This window comes from Neomonachus schauinslandi, chromosome 10 (genome assembly GCF_002201575.2).
Source record: "Neomonachus schauinslandi chromosome 10, ASM220157v2, whole genome shotgun sequence".
Taxonomy (NCBI): Eukaryota; Metazoa; Chordata; class Mammalia; order Carnivora; family Phocidae; genus Neomonachus; species Neomonachus schauinslandi.
The window spans coordinates 76,846,587-76,861,971 of NC_058412.1; the positions used below are offsets into that span (position 1 = coordinate 76,846,587).

The following is a 15,385-nucleotide window of genomic DNA, read 5'->3' on the forward strand; positions in this document are numbered from 1 at the left end:
TCAAGTGATACATGATTTTTCTTCTTTAGTCTATTGATATGTGGATTACTGATTGATTTTCAAATGTTAACCTTGTATGTCTGGAATATTTTCCACTTCCATATTTTCTCCATGTATAACTCTTTTAGTACCTCGCTGGATGTGGTTTGCTAATACTCCATTGTGGGTTTTTATATCTTCTAAGTACATGAAGGATATTGGTCTATAGTTTTTCTTAGTTCTTTTTTCCACATTCTTAATTTTTTTTATTTTTTATTATTTTTAAAAATATTTTATTTATTTATTTGACAGAGGCAGAGATAGTGAGAGCAGGAACACAAACACGGGGAGTGGGAGAGGGAGAAGCAGACTTCCTGCCGAGCAGGGAGCCCGATGTGCAACTTGATCCACGGACCCTGGGATCATGACCTGAGTCGAAGGCAGGCACTTAACATCACTGAGCCACCCAGGTGCCCATTTCCACATTTTTTAAATTGATGTGTAGTTGATATATAATACCATATTAGCTTTAGGTGTACACCATAGTGATTTCACATTTATATACATCACAAAGTCACCATCACAAAGTGACCACAATAAATCTAGCTATTATCTCACCATATGAAGTTGTTACTTATTAGTAACCATATTCCCTATGCTACACATTGTATCACCTGTCTTATTTATTTATAACTGGACGTTTATACCTTTTAATCCTCTTCCCTTATTCCCTTCTTTCCCTACATCCTTCCCCTCTAGCAACCATCAGATTGTTTTCTGTATTTATGAGTCTGTTTCTATTGTTTTGTTTGTTTTTCTTTTTCATCATAGTTATTTAATTTTTTTTAAAATTTGAGTACAGTTGACACAGAATATTACATTAGTTTCAAGTGAACAACATAGTGATTCAAATCTTAGCACAGTTTTTGTCTGGTTTTGGTATCAAGTTAATACTATCCTCCTCAAAGGATGGGGTGGCTGGGTGATGAACATTGGGGAGGGTATGTGCTATGGTGAGTGCTGTGAATTTTGTAAGACTGATGAATCACAGACCTGTACCCCTGAAACAAATAATACATTATATGTTAATAAAAAAATTAAAAAAAAATACTATCCTCCTCAAATGAGTTGAGAAGTTGTCCCTCCTCTTTTGTTCTTGGAATAAATTGGAATAATTCTTTTTTGAATATTTGGTAAAGTTATCATGGAGCCATTTGGGCCTGGAGATTTTTCCCCAGGGCTTCTTTATTAAGAATTCAATTTTAAAAGATGGTTTTAGGGCTATTAATGTTTATTTTATCTTGGTTGAATTTTGGCAGTTGGTAGTTTTTAAGGAAGTGGTCTATTTTCCTAAGTTGTCAAATCTCTCAGTGCAAAGTTATTTATTGTATTCCTTTATTATCTTTAAAAAAAAATTTTATTGTTATGTTAATCACCATACATTACATCATTAGTTTTTGATGTAGTGTTCCATGATTCATTGTTTGTGTATAACACCCAGTACTCCATGCAGAACGTGCCCTCTTTAATACCCATCACCAGGCTAACCCATCCCCCCACCCCCCTCCCCTCTAAAACCTTCAGTTTGTTTCTCAGAGTCCATCATCTCTCATGGTTCCTCTCCCCCTCTGATTTCCCCCCATTCATTCTTCCCCTTCCACTATCTTCTTTTTTTTTTTGATTTTTTTAAATTATGTTATGTTAATCCCCATACATTACATCATTAGTTTTAGATGAAGTGTTCCATGATTCATTGTTTGCATATAACACCCAGTGCTCCATGCAGAACGTGCCCTCTTTAATACCCATCACCAGGCTATCCCATCGTCCCACCCCCCTCCCCTCTAGAACCCTCAGTTTGTTTTTCAGAGTCCATCATCTCTCATGGTTCATCTCCCCCTCCGATTCCCCCCTTCATTCTTCCCCTCCTGCTATCTTCTTCTTTTTTTTAACATATAATGTATTATTTGCTTCAGAGGTACAGATCTGTGATTCAACAGTCTTGCACACTTCACAGTGCTCACCATAGCACATACCCTCCCCAATATCTATCACCCAGCCATCCCATCCCTCCCAGCCCCCACCACTCCAGCAACCCTCAGCCTGTTTCCTGAGATTAAGAATTCCTCATATCAGTGAGGTCGTATGATACATGTCTTTCTCTGATTGACTTATTTCGCTCAGCATAATACCCTCCAGTTCCATCCACTTCATTGCAAATGACAAGATTTCATTCTTTTTGATGGCTGCATAATATTCCATTGTATATATATACCACCTCTTCTTTATCCATTCATCTGTCGATGGACATCTTGGCTCTTTCCACAGTTTGGCTATTGTGGACATTCCTGCTATAAACATCAGGGTGCACGTAACCCTTCAGATCTCTACATTTGTATCTTTGGGGTAAATACCCAGGAGTGCAATTGCTGGGTCGTATGGTAGCTCTATTTTCAACTTTTTGAAGAACCTCCATACTGTTTTCCAGAGTGGCTGCACCAGCTTGCATTCCCACCAACAGTGTAGGAGGGTTCCCCTTTCTCCGCATCCCTGCCAACATCTGTCATTTCCTGACTTGTTAATTTTAGCCATTCTGACTGGTGTGAGGTGATATCTCATTGAGGTTTTGATTTGGATTTCCCTGATGTCGAGCGATGTTGAGCACTTTTTCATGTGTCTGTTGGCCATTTGGATGTCTTCTTTGGAAAAATGTCTGTTCATGTCTTCTGCCCATTTCTTGATTGGATTCTTTGTTCTTTGGGTGTTGAGTTTGAGAAGTTCTTTATAGATTTTGGATACTAGCCCTTTATCTGATATGTCATTTGCAAATATCTTCTCCCATTCTGTCGGTTGTCTTTTGGTTTTGTTGACTGTTTCTTTTGCTGTACAAAAGCTTTTTATCTTGATGAGGTCCCAGTGGTTCATTTTTGCCCTTGCTTCCCTTGCCTTTGGTGATGTTTGTAGGAAGATGTTGCTGTGGCTGAGGTCGAAGAGGTTGCTGCCTGTGTTCTCCTCTAGGATTTTGATGGACTCCTGTCTCACATTTATGTCTTTCAACCATCTTTTTTTTTTTTTTTAAAGATTTTATTTATTTATTTGAGAGAGAGAGAATGAGAGACAGAGAGCATGAGAAGGAGGAAGGTCAGAGGGAGAAGCAGACTCCCTGCTGAGCAGGGAGCCCGATGCGGGACTCGATCCCAGGACTCCAGGATCATGACCTGAGCCGAAGGCAGTCGCTTAACCAACTGAGCCACCCAGGCGCCCATCTTTCAACCATCTTGAGTCTATTCTTGTGTGTGGTGTAATGGTCCAGTTTCATTCTTCTGCATGTGACTGTCCAATTTTCCCAACACCATTTGTTGAACAGACTGTCTTTTTCCACTGGACATTCTTTCCTGCTTTATCAAAGATTAGTTGACCATAGAGTTGAAGGTCCATTTCTGGGCTCTCTATTCTGTTCCATTGATCTATGTGTCTGTTTTTGTGCCAGTACCATACTGTCTTGATGATGACAGCTTTGTAATAGAGCTTGAAGTCCGGAATTGTGATGCTGCCAGCTTTGCTTTTCTTTTTCAACATTCCTCTGGTTATTCGAGGTCTTTTCTGCTTCCATACAAATTTTAGGATTATTTGTTCCATTTCTTTGAAAAAAGTGGATGGTGTTTTGTTGGGGATTGCACTGAATGTGTAGATTGCTCTAGGTAGCATTGACATCTTCACAATATTTGTTCTTCCAATCCATGAGCATGGAACGTTTTTCCATTTCTTTGTGTCTTCCTCAATTTCTTTCATGAGTATTTTATAGTTTTCTGAGTACAGATTCTTTGCCTCTTTGGTTAGATTTATTCCTAGGTATCTTATGGTTTGGGGTGCAATTGTAAATGGGATTGACTCCTTAATTTCTCTTTCTTCTGTCTTGTTGGTGGTGTATAGGAATGCCACTGATTTCTGTGCATTGATTTTATATCCTGCCACTTTACTGAATTCCTATATGAGTTCTAGCAGTTTTGGGGTGGAGTCTTTCGGGTTTTCCACATAAAGTATCATATCATCTGCAAACAGTGAGAGTTTGACTTCTTCTTTGCCAATTTAGATGCCTTTTATTTCTTTTTGTTGTCTGATTGCTGTGGCTAGGACTTCTAACACTATGTTGAATAGCAGTGGTGATAATGGACATCCCTGTTATGTTCCTGACCTTAGGGGGAAAGCTCTCAGTTTTTCCCCATTGAGAATGATATTCACTGTGGGTTTTTCATAGATGGCTTTTATGATATTGAGGTATGTACCCTCTATCCCTATACTCTGAAGAGTTTTGATCAGGAAAGGATGCTGTACTTTGTCAAATGCTTTTTCTGTATCTATTGAGAGGATCATATGGCTCTTGTTCTTTCTTTTATTAATTTACTGTATCACATTGATTGATTTGAGGATGTTGAACCAACCTTGCAGCCCAGGGATAAATCCCACTTGGTCGTGGTGAAGAATCCTTTTAAGGTACTGTTGAATCCTATTGGTTAGTATTTTGGTGAGAATTTTTGCATCTGTGTTCATCAAGGATATTGGTCTGTAATTCTCCTTTTTGATGGTGTCTTTGTCTGGTTTTGGGATCAAGGTAATGGTGGCCTCATAAAACGAGTTTGGAGTTTACCTTCCATTTCTATTTTTTGGAACAGTTTCAGAAGAATAGGTATTAATTCTTCTTTAAATGTTTGGTAGAATTCCCCTGGGAAACCATCTGGCCCTGGGCTTTTGTTTGTTGGGAGATTTTTGATGACTGCTTCAATTTCCTTAGTGGTTATAGGTCTGTTCAGGTTTTCTATTTCATCCTGGTTCAGTTTTGGTAGTTGATACATCTCTAGGAATGCATCCATTTCTTGCAGATTATCTGATTTGCTGGCATATAGTTGCTCATAATATGTTCTTATAATTGTTTGTATTTCTTTGGTGTGGGTTGTGATCTCTCCTCTTTCATTCATGATTTTATTTATTTGGGTCATTTCTCTTTTCTTTTTGATAAGTCTGGCCAGGGGTTTATCAATCTTCTTAATTCAAAGAACCAACTCCTAGTTTCGTTGATCGGTTCTACTGTTCTTTTGGTTTCTATTTCATTGATTTCTGCTCTGCTCTTTATTATTTCTCTTCTCCTGCTGGGTTTAGGCTTTATTTGCTGTTCTCTCTCCAGCTCCTTTAGGTGTCGGGTTAGGTTGTGTATTTGAGACCTTTCTTGCTTCTTGAGAAAGGCTTGTATTGCTATATACTTTCCTCTTAGGACTGCCTTTGCTGCATCCCAAAGATTTTGAACAGTTGTGTTTTCATTTTCATTTGTTTCCATGATTTTTTTTAATTCTTCTTTAATTTCCTGGTTGACCCATTCATCCTTTAGTAGGATGCTCTTTAGCCTCCATGGATTTGAGTTCTTTCTGACTTTCCTCTTGTGATTGAGTTCTACTTTCAAAGCATTGTGGTCTGAAATAGGCAGGGAATGATCCCAATCTTTTGGTACCGGTTGAGACCTGATTTGTGACCTAGGATGTGATCTATTCTGGAGAATGTTCCATGGGCACTAGAGAAGAATGTGTATTCCGTTGCTTTGGGATGGAATGTTCTGAATATGTCTGTGAAGTCCATTTGGTCCAGTGTGTCATTTAAAATCTTTATTTCCTTGTTGATTTTTGCTTAGATGATCTGTCCATTTCAGTGAGGGGGTGTTAAAGTTCCCCACTATTATTGTATTGTTGTCGATGTGTTTCTTTGCTTTTGTTATTAATTGCCTTATATAAGTGGCTGCTCCCATGTTAGGGGCATAGATATTTATAATTGTTAGATCTTCTTGTTGGATAGACCCTTTAAGTAGGATATAGTGTCCTTCCTCATCTCTTATTACAGTCTTTGGTTTAAAATCTAATTTGTCTGATAGAAGGATTGCCACCCCAGCTTTCTTTTGGTGTCCATTAGCATGGTAAATGGTTTTCCACCCCCTCACTTTCAATCTGGGGGTGTCTTTGGGTCTAAAATGAGTCTCTTGCAGACAGCATATCGATGGGTCTTGTATTTTTATCCAATCTGATACCCTGTGTCTTTTGATTGGGGCATTTAGCCCATTTACATTCAGGGTAACTATTGAAAGATATGAATTTAGTGCCATTGTATTGCCTGTAAGGTGACTGTTACTGTATATTGTCTGTGTTCCTTTCTGGTCTGTGTTACTTTTAGGCTCTCTCTTTGCTTAGAGGACCCCTTTCGATATTTCTTGTAGGGCTGGTTTCGTGTTTGCACATGCCTTTAGTTTTTGTTTGTCCTGGAAGCTTTTTATCTCTCCTTCAATTTTCAATGACAGCCTAGCTGGATATAATATTCTTGGCTGCATATTTTTCTCATTTAGTGCTCTGAGTATATCCTGCCAGTCCTTTCTGGCCTGCCAGGTCTCTGTGGATAGGTCTGTTGCCAGTCTAATGTTTCTACCGTTGTAGGTTACAGATCTCTTCTCCCGAGCTGCTTTCAGGATTTTCTCTTTGTCTATGAGACTCGTAAGTTTTACTATTAGATGTCGGGGTGTTGACCTATTTTTACTGATTTTGAGGGGGGTTCTCTGTGCCTCCTGGGTTTTGATGCCTGTTTCCTTCCCCAAATTAGGGAAGTTCTCTGCTGTAATTTGCTCCAGTATACCTTCTGCCCCTCTCTCTCTTTCTTCTTCTTCTGGGGTCCCAATGATTCTAATGTTGTTTTGTCTTATGGTATGGCTTATCTCTCAAATTCTGCCCTCGTGATCCAGTAGTTGTTTATCTCTCTTTTTCTCAGCTTCTTTATTTTCCATCATTTGGTCTTCTAGATCGCTAATTCTCTCTTCTGCCTCATTTATCCTAGCAGTTAGAGCCTCCATGTTTGATTGCACCTCATTAATAGCCTTTTTGATTTTGGCTTGGTTAGATTATAGTTCTTTTATTTCTCCAGGAAGGGTTTCTCTAATAACTTCCATGCTTTTTTCAAGCCCAGCTAGTATCTTTAAAATCATCATTCTGAACTCTAGTTCCGACATCGTACTAATGTCTGTATTGAGTAGGTCCCTGGCAGTCGGTACTGCCTCTTGTTCTTTTTGTTGAGGTGATTTTTTCCGTCTTGTCATTTTGTCCAGAGGAGAACAGATGAATGAGAGAACAAAATGCTAACAGGGTAACAACGTCCCCAGAAAATATACTCTAAACAAATCAGAAAAGACCTGAAACTGGGGTGCCTGGGTGCCTCAGTTGGTTAAGCGAATGCCTTCGGCTCAGGTCATGATCCTGAATTCCCAGGATCGAGTCCTGCATCGGACTTCCTGCACAGCAGGGAGTCTGCTTCTCCCTCTGATCCTCCCCTCTCTCATGCTCTCTCTATCTCATTCCCTCTCTCAAATAAATAAATAAAATCTTAAAAAAAAAAAAAGACCTGAAACTGGGGGAAAAGAAAGGGAAAGAAAGAGAAAAGATAAAAACAGAACAAAACAAAAAAAACAGAATATGATGAAATATGGTCAGGCTGGTGCATAGATCAGTGCCACACACTAGATTGGGTGTATTTTGGTTTGTTAGAAGAAAGTACCTCCCAAAATTTTAAAGAAAGAAAAACGTATATATGTACAAAAATAAGAGTTAATACAATAAAGGGATGGAATATGACTGTAAAGATGAAAATTATAAAAGATTTTATGAAAGGAATTGATAAGAAGTTGTTTGAAAAAAGAAAGAAGAGGATTTAAGGGAGAAAATGTGATCAGGCAGGAGACTAGAACAAAGCCATACACTAGAGATTTAGGGTATATTTTGATCTGTTAGAAGAAACTGTATCTCAAAATTTTAAAGAGAGAACAACTTATATATATATGCCAAAAATAAGGGTAACTACTATGAAGGGACAAAATATGACTCTAAAAATGAAAAATAAAAATGTTTTTTAAAAAAGGGATTGATAAGATGTTGGTTGTAAAAGGGAAAAAGAAAAATTTAAAAAAAAATTAACTTTGAAAGACTAAAGAATCATGGTAAAAAAGCCATGAATTCTATATGCAGTATTCCCCTAGCGCTGGAGTTACTGCCATTCTCATTGTTCAGTAGACTTGGTCTTGGCTGGCTGTTCTTGCTGATCTTCTCGGGGAGGGGCCTGTTGCCGTGGTTCCCAAATGTCTTTGCTGGAGGCGGAATTGCCCTGCCCTTGCCTGTCCAGGCTAAGTAATCTGCTCGGGTTTGCTCTCAGGAGCTTTTGTTCCTGCAAGCTTTCCCTACAGCGTTGGAGGACGAGAATGAAAATGGCGGCCTCCCAATCTCCACCCTGGAGGAGCCAAGAACTCAGGGCCCCACTCCTCAGTGGGCCCCCAAAGAAAAGCAGTCAATCACTCCCATCTCCCCGGTCTCCGGCTGCACTCCATGCTCACCCGGTCCTGAGCATTTCTATCTCTGGCACACGACCTGGCGTGGAGTCTCCAAACCCAGCAAGTCCTGTGGTGCACTCCTGCGCCGCTCCTCCCGGGGGAGGAAGGGGAGTCTCCCCGGATCTGCCGCTTGTTGGGTCCCTGCTGGAGGAGCAGTGGCCCGACTGTGCCGCAGATCACGGTTTATGGCAACCCTGAGCTGAGAGCCCGCACCTCGGCTCTCTCTCTGCAGCCAGCTTCCCCGCTCCGATACCTGGGAGCTCTGCTGCACTCAGGCACCCCCGGTCTTCCTGTGACCCCGAGGGTCCTGAGACCACACTGTCCCAGCGAGGGTTCCACCTCCTGCTTAGCCACTGGAGCGATGTCCCTCAGCGGAGCCGACTTCTAAAATTCCAATTTTGTGCTCCGCGGCCCTATCACTTGCCAGAAGCGGCAGATGGAGGCCCCTCCCCCCGCCGTCTATCCTCCCGAATATCGCCTCAGATTCACTTCTCCGCACATCCTACCTTCCAGAAAGTGGTCGCTTTTCTGTTCAGAGAGTTGTTGCTATTCTTTTCTTTGATCTCCTCTTGAGTTTGTAGGTATTCAGAATGGTTTGATCCCTATCCAGGTGAATTCCTGGGACCAGATGAAATCCAGGTCTCCTACTTCTGTGCCATTTTGCTCCGCCCTTCCTTTATTACCTTTTTAATGACTGCAAGATCTATAGTGATGCCCCCTATATTGTTTCTGATATTAATACTCTATCCTCTCTCTCTCATTTTCTCTCTCTCTCTCTTTTTCAGTCTTGCTAGAGGTTTAATCAGATTTATTGGTACCCCCCCAAAAAAACAGTTTTATCTAATTATCTCTAATGTTTTATTTTCAGTTTCATCGATTTCTGCTCTTTATTGTTTCCTTCCTTCTGCCTGCTTTAGTTTTATTTTATTCTTCTTTTTCTAATTTGTTTTAAGAACTTATCATTGATTTCAGATACTTCTTCATTTCCAACATAAGCATTTAGTGCAAAAATTTCTCTCCCAGCACTGTTTTAGCTGCGTCTCACGTATTTTAATTTGTTGTGTTTTTGTTTTCACTCAGTTCTAAGTATGTTTCTTTCCTTTAAGGCTTCCTCTTTAACCCATGGATTATTTATAAATGTGTTGTTTAATTCCACATGTTTAGAGTTTTTCCTGTTGTCTTTCTGTAATCACTCTCTAGTTTGATTCCACTATGGTCAGAGAACACACTCTGTATGATTTCAATTCTTTTTAATTAGTTGGGATCTGTTTTAATGACTTATAGTCTATCTTTGTAAAGATATGAAGATATGTTTTATGGGCACTGGAAAGATACGTGTATTCTACTGTTACTGGGGGGAGTATTCTGTCTATGTTAGTTGGATACTGCTGGTTGACTGTGTGTTTTCTGCCCCTGCCAATTTTGTGTCTAGTAGTTCTTTCAGTTTTTGAGAAGGAAGTTATGAGGCCCTTAACTATATTTGTTGCTTTGTCTCATTTTCCTTTGAGCTCTATCAGTTTTATTTAACTTCATATATTTTAAGACTGGTTTATGTGTGCCCATTTAGGATCTATGTTTTCCTGGTAGATTGATTCCTTTATTATGTAAATTTTCTTTGCTGTGAATTCTATTTTATCAGGTATTAATATTAACCATGCCAATTTTTTATTAATATTTTCATGGTATGTCTTTTTCCATCCTTTTACTTTCTTTTATTATTATGTTCAATTAGCCAACATATAGTACATCATTAGTTTTTGATGTAGTGTTCAACGATTCATTAGTTGCATGTAACACCCAGTGCTCATCACAACATGGCTTAATACCCATCCTTTTACTTTCAATCTATCAGTGTTGTACTTAAAGTAAATTTCTTGGGGCGCCTGATTGGCATAGTTGGTTGAGCATCCAACTCTTGGTTTTGGCTCAGTCAGGATCTAGGGTCATGGGATTGAGCCCTGTTGTTGGGCTTCACACTCAGCTCAGAGTCTGCTTAAGACTTTCTCTCCCTCTTTCTCTGCCTCTCCCCACCTGTGCTCATGCAAGCACATGCTCTTGCTCTCAAATAAATAAATCTTTTTTTAAAGAAAGTAAATTTCCTAGAAGTAGCATATATTTTGATATTGTTCTTTTATCCACTCTGCCAATATATTTTTTGATTAGTAGTATTAAACCATTTACATTTAAAGTAATAATTGATATGTTAGCACTTACTTCTGTTATTTTTTTATTTTCTATTTATTTTCATTGGTCTTTTTCCTCTTTCTTGTTTCTTGCCTTCCTTCAGGTTACTTGAACATTTTTTATAATTCTGTCTTGGCTTACTTATAGTTTTTAAAAATTTTCTTTCTTTGTATGATTTTTGCAATTGTTTCTCTGGGTATGGACAGCATATGTAAGTGACTTGTAAAAGTCTAGTGGTGTCAACATTTTGTTGACTTTGTGTGAGTGTGGAAATCTTACTTCAATTTAGAAAATTTCAAATTTCTTTATATTCCCCAGGTTTAAATACCATTATCTGGAGTATCAGGTGGTGTTATAATGTCTGTTTCAGTCATTTCTAAGGATTGATCTCCTAGCCACAGTTTTTTTTTTTTTTTTTTTTTTTTTTTTTACCATGTGTAAGAATAGTTTTATTTTCTCTTAATTCCTGAAGGACAATTGGACAATTTTACATTCAAAATTTGCAGGCAATTGTTCTTTCCTTTTTGTGGTTGAAAAATAGTGAAGCCTCTCTTTGGGGCCTCCTACATTTTAAATGTGAAATTTTCTGCCATTCAAACTGGTGTTCCCTTAGGTAATATGTCTTTTCTCTCTGGCTACTTTCAAGATTTTTTCCTTTGTCTCTGATATTCAAATGTTTTACTGTAATGCATCTTGGCATGGATTTCCTTGGGTTTATTCTGTTTGGTGTTTGTTCAGCTTCTTGAATCTGTACATTGTGTCTTTAACCAAATTTGGAAAGTTTTCATCTACTATTTCTTCAGAAAGTCTCTGTTCTTCTTTCTGCCTCCCTGTCCTTTTGAGACCTGGATGATATGAATGTTGGATATTTTGTTATTATCCTACAGGTCCCTGAGTCTCTGTTTATCTTTTGTCATATTTTTTTCTCTGTTGTTAAAATTGGCTGAATTCTATTGTTCTGTCTGTCCTAAAGTTCTCTGATACTATCCTCTGTCATCTCTGCTCTACTATTGAGCCCATCCAACAAGTTTATTTGTTATTTTATTTTTTAGTTCTACAATTTCCACTTGGAAATTTTTATAACTTCTGTTTCTTAGCTGAGATTTTCTATTTGTTCATTTGTTTCAAGAGAATTTGTAATTAATTGTTGAAGCATTTTTATGACAGCTTCTTTGAAATCCTTATCAGATAATCCCAACTTCTGATACATCATTCATTCTGTTGGCATCATTTGATTGTCTTTTTCATTTAAGGTGTGATTTTCATGGTTATTGCTATGATGGGTAATTTTTTATAGTATCCTGAACATTTTGTCTATTCTGTAAGGGACTCTGGATCCTTATCAGATCTTTTATTTTGGGAAGTAGTTGCCCTGTTTATTTTTATTTTTATTTTTTATTTTTTAGATTTTTTTTTTTAATTATGTTAGTCACCATACATCATTAGTTTTTGATGTGGTGATCCATGATCCATTGTTTTCGTATAACACCCAGTGCTCCATGCAGTACGTGCCCTCCTTAATACCCATCACTGGGCTAAGCAATCCTCCCTCCCCCCGCCCCTCTAAAACCCTCTGTTTGTTTCTCAGGTCCATAGTCTCTCATGGTTCATCTCTCCCTCCAATTCCCGCCCCCCTTCATTTTTCCCTTCCTTCTCCTAATGTCCTCCATGCTATTCCTTATGTTCCACAAATAAGTGAAACCATATGATAATTGACTTTCTCTGCTTGACTTATTTCACTTAGCATAATCTCCTCCAGTCTCATCCATGTTGATCTAAAAGTTGGGTATTCATCCTTTCTGATGGCTGAGTAAGATTCCATTGTATATATGGACCACATCTTCTTTATCCATTCATCTGTTGAAGGGCATCTCAGCACTTTCCACAATTTGGCTATTGCAGACATTGCTGCTATGAACATTGGGGTGCATATGGCCCTTCTTTTCACTACATCTGTGTCTTTGGAGTAAATACCCAGGAGTGTAATTGCTGGGTCATAAGGTAGCTCTATTTTTAAATATTTGAGGAACCTCCACACTGTTTTCCAAAGTGGCTGTACCAACTTGCATTCCCACCAACAGTGTAAGAGGGTTCCCCTTTCTCCACAACCTCTCCGACATTTGTTGTTTCTTTCCCTGTCCATTTTTGCCATTCTGACTGGTGTAAGGTGGTATCTCATTGTGGTTTTGATTTGGATTTCCCTGATGGCTAATGATGATGAACATTTTGCCCTGTTTAAAGTTAGCACATAGACCTTGGCCTGCTTCTGTGGACTGTGGTTCCAATGGTAATTTTCACAGCCTTTGTGATTTTATTTTGGTGCTTGGTTTGCTGGTGTTAGTGGGGCTACAACTAGGGAGCAGCAGGAGTTTCCTCAGGCCAGGAGGCTAGATGTCTCTCGGTGGGGAAAAATTGTGGTAGCTTCCCCATTACTATCTTTTGAGTGTTTTCATGTCTGTAGGCAAAGGAGGGGAGCCTTGAACCTACAGACGCCAGGAGGCTTCCTGGTATGGGTCAGTTGCCATAGCTGGGTCAATCTTGCATGATCTGTCCACTTGTTTTGGTATCTCTGTACAAGGGAGGAAAGTCTTAGGCTCATGCCCATACCAGGCCACTTGTGTAGCCTGCCTGCCATTCCAGTAAGCCTGAGTTTTGCTAGAAATGCTACTTGCTACTTGTCCTAAACATTTTAATGGCCTTTTGTCACCTCCACCATTTCACTTAGATTTGGGATTATTCCTATTAATAGGCATCCCTGTCCTGAATTTTTTATTCTGTTTCAATTTTTAACATAGAAGAGTAATGAAATGTAGTGACTGACTATAGAACATGGGAGTAGTTAAGTGCTTGAATCTACTGCCAGATAAATATGTTTTTATTCATTATTTTCAGGGTTTGGGAATAGTACAGTTTTTATGTTTGGAGACTTTTGGAGCTAAATTTTATTTTCATTTTGGCACACCTGTTGTTTTGCCTAACAATTTTGGTCAAGGTGGCCTGCCAGAGTTCAGCTCTCCTATGTAGATCATTTATCTCTTTTACTCACAGACACAGCTCCCAACGAAGTTTATCCTTCTTAATTTCCGGTTACAGAGGCAACCAAGACAGGAATCACCCTGTTGTTGCCTAGAAAAATAATGAATAACACTTAGCACAGTCCTATCTCTATGTACAGAGACCACTGATGTTGACTTTCTGTGAAAAAGAGAGACAATTTATAGATTATTAGCTCATCTTCAGTCTAATTATCTAGTTTCTTAATAGGAGAGGCTAAATCCCTTCTTGTTGAAAACAAGGACACATCTCATTCATGAATACTACATAAAACCTTGGTACTTGTGCCTCCAAGTTGTGAAGTACAGAACACATTTACAATTAACGTGGTTTCTGTGATCGCATATGAAAAATAATCAAGATGTCTTGGTACAAGCTCCTTCCTTTCTATATAACACACAGATTAAATATCAAATTTGATAAGTATCTATTTGCTAGTTAAAGGACTGCGATCTGTGAATATGGTGAGGCATCACTCCTAGGATTATGTTATGTTGATCTTAAACCAAGGTTGTCTAGGAGAGCCCAGTATACATGAGATGTTTAAAGGAGGAGCTTTTTTCCAGCTGGTGACAGAAAAGAAAGTCAGAGAGTCTTGAAGCACGAGTGGAATTCAGTGTGCCATTGCTGGCTTGAAGATGAAGGGGCTACATGAGTAGTAATGTGGGCGCTTAGGGAGCTGAGAGGCCCCCTGACAGCCAGCAAGGAAAGAGGGACCTCAGTCCTGCAGCTGCAAGGAAATGAGTTCTGCCAACAACTTGAATGAGCTTGGAAGTAGAGCTCTCTCAAAGAGGGGCAGAGCTTGAGCTCAGATAAGTGGAACAAGCCTTTACTGCAGCATTTAGTTGGTGGCAGAACTGTCCTCTAAGATTTGGAAGCTGCATTCTTTTTTTAAGGATCCAAGAAAATAGGTGCATCTAATAAAGTATCTCCTTTTGTCCCAATTCCTTTAACCCCTTTCCCTTTGATACCAACAGAATCAACCAAAACCAGCCTGCTCAGAAACCGGATGTCCAGCCTCAAGAGCTCAGCTTGCAGCAAGAGGACAGACGGCCTTTCCACTTCCAGCAGCTGGAACACTCCAAGTGACAGAGGCAAGCCAGAGAGAGTCTCTATATCAGGAAGCGCAGGCTGGCCTCCCTTTGCCCAGTGTGTCTGCTCCTAAAAAGCTGGGTGTAGATACATTTTGGGGGAAACAAATCATTTTTAAGTGGGTTAGGTTTGCTTCCTATTCAGGGACTCCTTGTAAATCATGTCTGCCTGCTATAGTGAACTGGATTTTCTTAGACTGAGATTTGCAATTACTGTGCCTGGATGTTTAATACACAAGTGGCTCACATAACTATGGTGCGAGTGTAGTGCTTGCTGCCCCTCCGTGGTTTGAACTTGAAAATCTAATACTTCACAGTTGGTTTATTTTCTTCCCTTCATTCACAGGTGGCGACATCTGATGAGCCCCTCTCTGGTCCATATTGTCAGCCTTTTGGGGGCTAAGTGTGAGGAAAATATGATTTTCCACTCCAATTTTATTATAATAATAAAATCCTTATTCTTAAAATAGTAAATTTCTAAGAGTTTAATTCCTGTAGGACTTTTCCCTGTATTTCAAATAGTTGATAACTAGTAAATCAAACTAATGACACAGATATGTACAATCAGTCCCTTATGTAGGAGGAAGTGACTGAGTGACAAGTGTACACTCCATCATAGCTGAATCTAACCTTATGTTCTTTAGTGCTGATTGTTGTGATGTCTTTTCCTGTG

General features: G+C 39.1%; 1 protein-coding gene across 1 annotated transcript in view; it reads left to right on the forward strand.

Annotated features, from left to right (window-relative positions):
• The window catches only part of VWA3B (von Willebrand factor A domain containing 3B), a 208,277-nt gene that overhangs the window by 127,746 nt on the left and 65,146 nt on the right, over positions 1-15,385 (forward strand). The window contains exon 16 of the mRNA XM_021701230.1: positions 14,599-14,715. Within this exon, the coding sequence (XP_021556905.1) occupies positions 14,599-14,715 (117 nt within the window). The remainder of the gene's footprint in view (positions 1-14,598; positions 14,716-15,385) is intronic.